Raw genomic sequence first — 11,821 nt, 5'->3', positions numbered from 1 at the left:
TATATGTATTAAACATACTTGTATTATCATTAAACACCTTTAATTTTTTAACAATATTAACTATATGTGTTAAACATGCTTGCATTATCATTAAACACCTTTAAATTGTTAACAAAAACATATATGTCATATATAAGTAAATGTAAATTATATACAGGTAAAAGCCAGTAAATTAGAATATTTTGAAAAACTTGATTTATTTCAGTAATTGCATTCAAAAGGTGTAACTTGTACATTATATTTATTCATTGCACACAGACTGATGCATTCAAATGTTTATTTCATTTAATTTTGATGATTTGAAGTGGCAACAAATGAAAATCCAAAATTCCGTGTGTCACAAAATTAGAATATTACTTAAGGCTAATACAAAAAAGGGATTTTTAGAAATGTTGGCCAACTGAAAAGTATGAAAATGAAAAATATGAGCATGTACAATACTCAATACTTGGTTGGAGCTCCTTTTGCCTCAATTACTGCGTTAATGCGGCGTGGCATGGAGTCGATGAGTTTCTGGCACTGCTCAGGTGTTATGAGAGCCCAGGTTGCTCTGATAGTGGCCTTCAACTCTTCTGCGTTTTTGGGTCTGGCATTCTGCATCTTCCTTTTCACAATACCCCACAGATTTTCTATGGGGCTAAGGTCAGGGGAGTTGGCGGGCCAATTTCAGAACAGAAATACCATGGTCCGTAAACCAGGCACGGGTAGATTTTGCGCTGTGTGCAGGCGCCAAGTCCTGTTGGAACTTGAAATCTCCATCTCCATAGAGCAGGTCAGCAGCAGGAAGCATGAAGTGCTCTAAAACTTGCTGGTAGACGGCTGCGTTGACCCTGGATCTCAGGAAACAGAGTGGACCGACACCAGCAGATGACATGGCACCCCAAACCATCACTGATGGTGGAAACTTTACACTAGACTTCAGGCAACGTGGATCCTGTGCTTCTCCTGTCTTCCTCCAGACTCTGGGACCTCGATTTCCAAAGGAAATGCAAAATTTGCATGGTTGGGTGATGGTTTGGGGTGCCATGTCATCTGCTGGTGTCGGTCCACTCTGTTTCCTGAGATCCAGGGTCAACGCAGCCGTCTACCAGCAAGTTTTAGAGCACTTCCTGCTTCCTGCTGCTGACCTGCTCTATGGAGATGGAGATTTCAAGTTCCAACAGGACTTGGCGCCTGCACACAGCGCAAAATCTACCCGTGCCTGGTTTACGGACCATGGTATTTCTGTTCTAAATTGGCCCGCCAACTCCCCTGACCTTAGCCCCATAGAAAATCTGTGGGGTATTGTGAAAAGGAAGATGCAGAATGCCAGACCCAAAAACGCAGAAGAGTTGAAGGCCACTATCAGAGCAACCTGGGCTCTCATAACACCTGAGCAGTGCCAGAAACTCATCGACTCCATGCCACGCCGCATTAACGCAGTAATTGAGGCAAAAAGAGCTCCAACCAAGTATTGAGTATTGTACATGCTCATATTTTTCATTTTCATACTTTTCAGTTGGCCAACATTTCTAAAAATCCCTTTTTTGTATTAGCCTTAAGTAATATTCTAATTTTGTGACACACGGAATTTTGGATTTTCATTTGTTGCCACTTCAAATCATCAAAAGTAAATGAAATAAACATTTGAATGCATCAGTCTGTGTGCAATCAATAAATATAATGTACAAGTTACACCTTTTGAATGCAATTACTGAAATAAATCAAGTTTTTCAAAATATTCTAATTTACTGGCTTTTACCTGTATATATGAATGAGGTAGATCCCCACGACTTGATCAATTGAAAAGTAGCTCGCCTGCAGAAAAAGTGTGATTTAAAATGTAATATCGGAAATTATCGGTATCGGTTTCAAAAAGTAAAATGTATGACTTTTTAAATCAGAGCGCCAATAAACCTTAAAGGCACTGCCTTTGCGTGCCGGCCCAGTCACATAATATCTACGGCTTTTCACACACACAAGTGAATGCAAACGCATACTTGGTCAACAGCCATACAGGTCACACTGAGGGTGGCCGTACAAACAACTTTAACACTGTTACAAATATGCGCCACACACTGTGAACCCACACCAAACAAGAATGACAAACACATTTCGGGAGAACATCCGCACCGTAACACAACATAAACACAACAGAACAAATACCCAGAACCCCTTGCAGCACTAACTCTTCCGGGACGCTACAATATACATTTCCACCTACCCCCCTCACCTCAACCCCGCCACCCAAACCCCAACGTTAACTATGAACGATAAAACACTGAATATTGACAACATATATTACAATCAAGTGAAACGCAACAAAAATGCAAAAAAACACAGCGAAATATGAACGCGAAGGGTAAAAATCGATCTTAAATATCGAAAACAAATTGGGGGGGGAATGTCCTGCGGGCCAGATTGAAAAGTTTAACGGGCCGCATGTGGCCCCCGGGCCTTAATTTGCGCAGGCCTGCACTAGCGGTTATTGGTTTGCAGTGGTGTACGACTGCGCTGCATGGACTGGTCTAATACTTAACGAGATAACCAGAATATTCAAGTCAGTTCAGCAGCAAATCTTCAGTACATTAATAAAGGTATCATGCAAATGTAGCCCAAAGTAAGTGATCAAACCCTGCCTAGAATCTCCCTGAATGGTTTGATGAGCATGGATGTGATGTGCATCACATGCTCCGAGCCTCAATCACGCCACTCAACCCGATCCGACTTGACACCGGAGCGGCGTGAGGGCCTTGCGGCGCTCCCCCCGTAGACACAGTGCAGGGAATAATATCAAGAAGCATTCAACCCCACCCCTGTGTGACTCCTTCTTACCCTTCTGTAGGCGCGGCCTCTGCAGTGTAGGAGTAAAATGACAAACTTTGTATACAGAACAAAGCTGGCGATGGCCATGAGATTTGATGGCGGAATGTTTCAAAGTGTTTTTGAGTAACTTCTACTGGGAACATACCGCAGTGTTGATGCAAATAAGCTGAGTGTGTGTCTCCAAAATGCTCTATTGTGTACTATCTCCAATTCATACATATACACTGTAACTCTGAATTTGTCCAACGTAATAGATGTATATATATATATATATTAGAGATGCGCGGATAGGCAATTATTTCATCCGCAACCGCATCAGAAAGTCGTCAACCATCCGCAATCCACCCGATCTAACATTTGATCAGAACCGCATCCGCCCGCCATCCGCCCGCACCCGCTCGTTGTTATATATCTAATATAGACGATGCAAGGTGAGGTTATAAAGCTTTTGCCTGTTAAAGAAAGGAGACTGATCCAATGCAGCACAGACATTCGCGTGCCACGCTGTCACGACCCAGACGCACACCAGTGCGCAATCATATGGGAGCCGCGCTGAGCGCACCTCCAAGCGCGTCTCGCTGCCGGCGACGGCCGGGTATATGGGCCCGACGCTCCAGCGCCATCCATTTTCAGGGCTAGTTGATTCGGCAGGTGGGTTGTTACACACTCCTTAGCGGGTTCCGACTTCCATGGCCACCGTCCTAGCTGCTGTCTATATCAACCAGGGTGAGCCCCACCCCTTTCGTGAGCGCACTGCGCGCGGAGTGACCCCTGTTACGCGCCCCCGGCAACAGGGGTGGCGGGCAGGTAAGCTGCGCGGGCGTAGCGCGCGGAGTGACCCCTGTTACGAGCCCCCGGGCAGGTAAGCTGCTTACCTGCTGCGCGTGACGCCGGCCGCGGCGAAGGCGGACGAGGCGGGGTGTCGGTGCGGTGGGCGCGGTGGTGACCCTGGACGTGCGTCGGGCCCTTCTCGCGGATCACCTCAGCTACGGCTCCCGGTGGGGCCCTCTCGGGGGAAGGGGCCTCGGTCCCGGACCCCGGCGAGGCGTCCCTTCTCCGCTCCGTAAAAGTGTCCATCTCTTCTCTTTTTTTTTCTTCTGTTGTGGCATATGCTGCAGGTGCCTGCTCGTTTTTCGTATGTGGGTAACAACATTTAACTATGTATATATATTTCCGAATTGGTTTAACTGCCACCCGCCTGAATTTATTTAAAATCTAATTTTTTTAAATAATTTGAACCACCCGACCCGACCCGACCCGACCCGTGGATAAAATCTAATTTTTTTTAATTTCATCCGCCTGATCCGCGGATAATCCGCGGACTCCGCGGTTGTGCCCGCAAACCGCGCATCTCTAATATATATATATATATATATATATATATATATATATACATACATACCTGCCAACTACTCCGGTTTTCCCGTAATTAGTACGGTTTTCATCAACCTATTCCGGGTTACGGTTACAGTGATAAAAAATATGTTTTTTCATTAATTAAATTTTTTTTTTTTTTTTTAAAGTTTTATTCACGAAATCGCGTAACAACAATGACAATCGACACTGCTTCCCGTAACTTCCTATCGAGCCATTCCGAATGCCATGCGCGAGGCTATTTATAGCACCGCTGCCAAGCACGAGGCCATTGTTTCCAAACGAGCGAACGATCATGGAATCAGCCGGAGAAAAATCGCAAACGAGTCTTAAACCGAAAAGAAAACTGCAGTCATTCCGTGAAGAATATTCAAAAGCCTATCCGGGAATAATTATCCGTTCCAAAAAGGGTGAAAACTACGCGAATTGCACCTTGTGCAGACAAGATTTTTCGATCGGACACGGAGGAATTAGCGATGTAAAAGACCACGTTGGGACAAAAAAACACAAGTCTAATGCCGATACAAGTGGAAAACTTTCAACGTTTTTCGTCGCCCAAACAGATTCTTTGGATGTGATGAATGCCGAAGTTTTATTTACGGAGGCAATAATTGAGCATGGACTTCCAATCGCACTGGCTGATCACATGAGACAGTTATTTCGGAAAATGTTTCCCCGACTCGAAAATCGCCAAAAAATATGGATGTGGTCGAACCAAAACATCAAACATTATTCAGTGTCTTGGAACAGAATCCTCAAAAAGTATCGCCGATGTCATGAAGACGGAACCATTTCGCATGTCGACTGACGGCAGCACCGATTATGACGATGTAAAACCGTACCCCATTTGTGTTCGATATTTCGATGACGACATTGGAAAAGTATTGTCAGTACTTCTGTCTTTGAGGGAATGCAATACGGCTTCCACAGGCGAAAACATTTACAAAAAACTCGCGGAAGAAATAGACTCAAACGAAATTCCTTGGCAGAATTTGGTGCCGATAATGCTGCAGTGCATGATGGGATCTAAAAAGGGTGTTGCAGCTTTCATTACGGAAATGTCTCCTTCGGTTTACATCGCCGGTAAGTACAGTTCGTAGCATAAAAAAACGCACAAAACATAAAATTTTAAGTAAATCTTTTATTACATAAACAATAAATCAAATCAAAAATAATTTGTGTACAGTATATATTTTTATTTGTGATAACGATAACATGTTCAAAACAAGTAACATATAACTATCATACTATTCTATTACTTTTTATTAATTTGAAAAATGTCGTCATGAAATTTTATATTTATATTTATTTATATTTCTTTCATAAACCAAAATTACGCCCCCCTGAACCCCCCACCAGGACTTTGTCCTGGACCTACCGGGGCCTGCGGCCCCTGGACCCTGGCTACTAGGTTTTTCTGATTTCAAAAGATATATATATATATATATATATATATATATATATATATATATATATCAGTGACGTGCGGTGAGGTTGATGGCTGGTGAGGCGCTGACTTCATCACAGTCAGATTTACAAACATATGAACCCTAAAGAGTATCTTATTCACCATTTGATTGGCAGCAGTTAACGGGTTATGTTTAAAAGCTCATACCAGCATTCTTCCCTGCTTGGCACTCAGCATCAAGGCTTGGAATTGGGGGTTAAATCACCAAAAATGATTCCCGGGCGCGGCGCCGCTGCTGCCCACTGCTCCCCTCACCTCCCAGGGGGTGATCAAGGGGATGGGTCAAATGCAGAGGACAAATTTCATTACACCTAGTGTGTGTGTGACAATCATTGGTACTTTAACTTAACTTTAACTTTACACATACAAACTGTAGCACACAAAAAAGCACATTTAATACAAAAAACGTTATTATTGTCTTACCTTTACTTAGAAATAAAGTCCATTCGTCGCTGTTGTGCTGGATTAATGAACCCCCCGATGGGTGTGTTATATCAACTAAAGCCCTCACTTAAACTTTCCACGTGCAAGATTGAATCTATTTAAAAAAGTGTAACCGAGGGTTTATAAATGTCGCCTATACTGTATGAAACTACAAAATAACAAACACGGAGGCTCCAGTTTACACGAGGACCACTTTATTTACCTTCTTTCAAAAACCTCCGCTCCACTACAACATGTCATCACTTCCACTCTTGGCACCTTCAAAATAAGAGCTCAAGGCATATACTGTATAACAGCGCATAACAGGAACATAACATCACAAATAGGAAAGCCCATGAAAATAGGTTACAAAAGTTATTTAATAAGAAGCCAAAAAGTGCAAAAACAATAATGTTCATGTTGGAGGAGTTGTGAATTAGATACACCTGCAGTCTGCCGGTGTACCTAATGTTGTGGCCCTGCAGTCATTCACAACTCCTCCAACACCAACATTATTGTTTTTGCACTTTTTGGCTTCTTATGAAATAACTTTTTTAAATAGATTCAATCTTGCACGCGGAAAGTTTAAGTGTGGGCTTTAGTTTATATAACAATTCTACGGCGGGGGTGCAGGAGGCGGGGCTACTGGAGCCTCAGCCAGTGCGTCTTTTGCAGCCGTTTTATGATCGCTCAGCACAAGAAATACGTTACATGTCATGTTTGTGTAATCATGTTTTGTGGGCTTGTGGGAGCGGCGTGTCCTGCTGGCTCGCGGAAGTCTTTCCTGGCGTCCCTCGCCTTTGGCGGCGCTTCCGTGGCTGAAGTGACGTACCGATCGGCACCAACTTGCCTCCATTCCCCCACATCATCCCCCTGCACTCCCTGGGGGAAAAGCGCAGCGTCTCTGCCTCCATGGCACGCAGCACCTCCCAAGAAGCCTCATCCAATTTGTCCAAATCGGCCAACTTACGTGCGGAAAAGCGGGTCTGCTGACGACCTACTGTCATGACTTGGTCTTGAGAGTTTGCTTTTCCAGGATGCAACGGAAAGTTGGCACGGGCGAGACGGGAATGGAGGTACATGATTTATTTAATATATCAAAAAAGGAATAAATGAAAGCGCGCACAGTGGCGGAGAATAAACTATGAAAAAACAAAAAGACTATAAACATGGAACCAAAACTTACTGTGACAAGGGACATGAAGCAGGATCATAAAGGAATGGACAGAGCATAAATGTGGTGCGGTATGGGGTGCGAGGTCGTCAGAAAAACAAACTGAAAAACACTGAACGTAAATACTACAGACATGATTAACGAAAACAGGTGCGTGACTCAAGACGTGAAACAGGTGCGTGACGTGACAGGTGAAAACTAATGGTTGCTATGGTGACAAGACAAGGGAGTGAAAAGCCAGAAACTAAACAAAACATGACTTAAAACAAAACATGATTACACAAACATGACATTACACACATACAGTTGTTGACAAAATACACTGTACATTATATACCTCAGCTAACTAAACTATGGAAATGTATCATATAGTTCATATAGCAATACGGTCTCACTGCACAGCAGGCCAGCAGTTAGCCGAGTCCGTCCGTGTTGAGGCACTGAGTGACGTGCCTCAACTGGCTGCTGTTCACCGCACCGTCTCTTCTCAATATTTGAACGGCAAATGTGAAAATTCAACGATTTTGAATAAAAATAATCTAAAACTGGTGAAGTTAAATGGAAAATAACTTTATAGTATAATCACTGCATACATATAACAATTTAATTATTTTTATTTTTTTTTACTTTTTTTTTTCTTTCCATGATGGCAGGTGAGGCCCCGCCTCACCTGCCTCTAGTGACTGCACGTCACTGACATATATATATATATATATATATATATATATATATATATATATATATATATATATATATATATATATATATATATATATATATATATATATATATATATATATATATATATACAGTTGTGGTCAAAAGTGTACATACACTTGTAAAGAACATATTGTCATGGCTCTCTTGAGTTTCCAATAATTTCTACAACTTGTGTCAGAGTGATTGGAGCACATACTTGTTGGTCACAAAAAACATGCATGAAGTTTGCTTCTTTTATGAATTTATTATGGGTCTACTGAAAGTGTGAGCAAATGTGCTGGGTCAAAAGTATACATACAGCAATGATAATATTTGCTTACATCAGAATCAGAACTACTTTAATAATGATAATAATAATGTTAAAAATAAGAGTATAATAATAATAATTCAAAAATAAGAGTTGTAGAAATGATTGGAAACTCAAGACAGCCATGACATGATGTTCTTTACAAGTGTATGTCAACTTTTGACCACGACTGTACATACTTATGTATCAGTGACTGCACGGTGCGGTGATCAGCAGCCAGTTGAGGCACGTCACTCATGGATTCCGGACTCGGCTAACTGCTGGCCTGCTGTGCAGTGAGACCGTATTGCTATATGAACTATATTATACATTTCCATAGTTTAGTTAGCTGAGGTATATAATGTACAGTGTATTTTGTCAACAACTGTATGTGTGTAACGTATTTCTTGTGCTGAGCGATCATAAAACGGCTGCAAAAGACGCACTGGCTGAGGCTCGCCTCCTGCACCCCCGCCGTAGAATTGTTGTATCAACTAAAGCCCACACTTAAACTTTCCACGTGCAAGATTGAATCTATTTAAAAAAATTATTTCATAAGAAGCCAAAAAGTGCAAAAACAATAATGTTCGTGTTGGAGGAGTTGTGAATGACTGCAGGGACACAACATTAGACACACCTGCAGACTGCAGGTGTATCTAATTCACAACTCCTCCAACACGAACATGATTGTTTTTGCACTTTTTGGCTTCTTATTAAATAACTTTTGTAACCTATTTTTATGGGCTTTCCTCTTTGTGATGTTAAGTTCCTGTTATGCGCTGTTATACGGTATATGCCTTGAGCTCTTATTTTGAAGGCGCTAAGAGCGGAAGTGATGTCACGTTGCGGAGGTTTTTGAAAGAAGGTAAATAAAGTGGTCCTCGTGTAAACTGGAGCCTCCGTGTTTGTTATTTTGTAGTTTCATACAGTATAGGCGACATTTATAAACCCTCGGTTACACTTTTTTAAATAGATTCAATCTTGCACGTGGAAAGTTTAAGTGAGGGCTTTAGTTGTGGCGCATGGACTTAATTTCTGAGTAAAGGTAAGACCATAATAACGTTTTTTTTATTAAATGTGCTTTTTTGTGTGCTACAGTTTGTATGTGTAAAGTTAAAGTTAAGTTAAAGTACCAATGATTGTCACACACACACTAGGTGTAATGAAATTTGTCCTCTGCATTTGACCCATCCCCTTGATCACCCCCTGGGAGGTGAGGGGAGCAGTGGGCAGCAGCGGCGCCGCGCCTGGGAATCACTTTTGGTGATTTAACCCCCAATTCCAACCCTCGATGCTGAGTGCCAAGCAGGGAAGAATGCTGGTATGAGCTTTTAAATATAACTCATTAACTGCTGCCAATCAAATGGTGAATAAGATTAAGGCTGAAACGACGCGTCGACGTAGTCGACGTCATCGGTTACGTAAATACATCGACGGCATTTTTGTGCGTCGATGCGTCGCATATTTACGTCACACTACTGTCATGGCGGATCGCAAAGCAGACGGTGCGAGCGAGGGGAAAAAAGCACGCCAAAAGTCATCAAAAGTGTGGGAGTATTTCAATAAACGGCCTAATAATGTTGTTGTATGCACACTGTGTCGAGCGGAAATGGCCTATCATAGCAGCACAACGGTTATGAACGAACATTTGAAAAGAAAACCGACAGCGTTCTTGCCATCACCATCAACAAGTCAATTGTCCGCGTGAGTATACGTTGTCATCATTACACAAAAACATGAATGTGTCATTTGTATCTGCGTTGTAAATTCATAAACTAAAGCACCGTTTCGCTCTGAGAGGCGCGGTTGGCGTGCCTGTTCAGTGTTTACAAAGACGCACTCCTCTTTAACGCTGTGGAGAGGCGGGGCCGGCGAGCGAGCGGCGAGGTGGGGCGCGCCAGGAGCGACGCCGCAATCGTGCCCAGGTGCGCGATCCGCGCACCTGGGCACGATCATCCAATCTCCTCTCGCTGAAGAAAAGGGGAGCAGCAGAGAGAAAGGGAAGAGAGACTGGAAGGAGCCAGAGTGAAGCTGACGTGGAGCGAGAGAGGAGGAGAGACAGAGACAGGACGACGAGCGAGCGAGGAAGAGGAGCTGAAAAGCGAGGAAAGAAAGAGAAAAGAGTTGGAAGAGAAAAGACTTTGTGTAAAATTAAAAGATTGTAAACCTGGCAAAGCCGTCTGGCGTTCAGTCTGTCGGTCCTGAAAGAACCCCACGGCACAAGACGTGTCACAAACGCTAACGTTAATTAGTTGTGCAAATACCTTTTACAACATTAACAGTTACATATACTATGTACAAACCAACAATTAACTTTCACTTTAATCATACTATCATTGTTGTGTTATTAAGCAAAATAAGCAATACTTTTACTTTTGTTGAAATGTTTACACTGTTACAAAATATTTTGTTTTGCACTTTTTTGTATTGGATGTTTATCTTTATTTTTGCACATTTTAGCAAATAAGCAATACTTTTACTTTTGTTGAAATGTTTACATTGTTACAGATTATTTTCGTTTTGCACTTTTTTGTATTGGATGTTTATCTTTATTTTTGCACATTTTAAAGCAAAATAAGCAATACTTTTACTTTTGAAATGCTTATACTATTGCAGAATATTAAGATTTGCACTGGATGTTTACTTTTATATTTGCACATTAAAAAGCAAATAAGCTACTTTTAATTTTGTTAAATTTTAAATGTTTACATTGTTACAGAATATTTTGTCATGTTGTTGTCAATGTTGACTGAGTGGCCATACTTTTTTTTTTTTTTTGTAAATAAAAGCCATGCCTTTTGAAAAAACTGGCCTACATTTATTTTTTCATCTTCATTTTAAATAAAAAAAAAAATCGGTAAAAGGAAAAATAATCTATAGATTAATCGAAAAAATAATCTATAGATTAACCGATTAATCGAAAAAATAATCTGTAGATTAATCGATAGAAAAATAGTCGTTAGCTGCAGCCTTAAATAAGATACTCTTTAGGGTTCATATGTTTGTAAATCTGACTGTGATGAAGTCAGCGCCTCACCAGCCATCAACCTCACCGCACGTCACTGATATGTATATACATATATCACATGGTGATGGTTTTCAACTTCTTAATACAATATTTAGTGCAGGTTAAGTATCTTACTAAAGCCATTTCCTGCTAAATTAATAGACTGTTTGCTCTTCTCCCTGTCTTGCTTTTCAGAAACTCCCTGAGGGCACACACCAGTCACACACGCACACGCACACACACGCGCAGACCGGCGCCATGCAGGAGTCCGAGGCAACGGTGTGCCAGCTGCAGCCCAACATCATCTCGGTGCGTCTTTTCAAGAAGAAGGTGGGCGGCCTGGGCTTTCTGGTAAAGCAGAGGGTTTCCAAGCCGCCCGTCATCGTGTCGGACTTAATCCGGGGCGGCGCCGCCGAGGAGTGCGGCCTGGTGCAGGTGGGCGACATCGTACTGGCCGTCAACAACAAGCCTCTAGTGGACCTGTCCTACGAGCGCGCCTTGGAGACGCTCAAGAACGTCTTACCTGAGAGCTACGCCGTGCTCATCCTCCGCGGGCCCGAGGGC

The 11,821-nt window shown here is 42.2% G+C and overlaps 1 protein-coding gene across 3 annotated transcripts in view; it reads left to right on the top strand.

Moving 5' to 3' along the window:
* Positions 1-11,483: 11,483 nt before the first annotated feature.
* The window catches only part of LOC133578202 (nitric oxide synthase 1-like), a 199,766-nt gene continuing 199,428 nt past the window's right edge, over positions 11,484-11,821 (top strand). For all 3 annotated transcript variants that reach the window (XM_061932433.1, XM_061932425.1, XM_061932442.1), the window contains exon 1: positions 11,484-11,821. This exon is cut by the window's right edge and continues 416 nt beyond it. In XM_061932433.1, the coding sequence (XP_061788417.1) occupies positions 11,516-11,821 (306 nt within the window). In that variant the 5' untranslated portion in view covers positions 11,484-11,515.

This window comes from Nerophis lumbriciformis, linkage group LG03 (genome assembly GCF_033978685.3).
Source record: "Nerophis lumbriciformis linkage group LG03, RoL_Nlum_v2.1, whole genome shotgun sequence".
Lineage (NCBI taxonomy): Eukaryota > Metazoa > Chordata > Actinopteri > Syngnathiformes > Syngnathidae > Nerophis > Nerophis lumbriciformis.
This window is presented reverse-complemented; position numbering and strand designations above follow the sequence as displayed.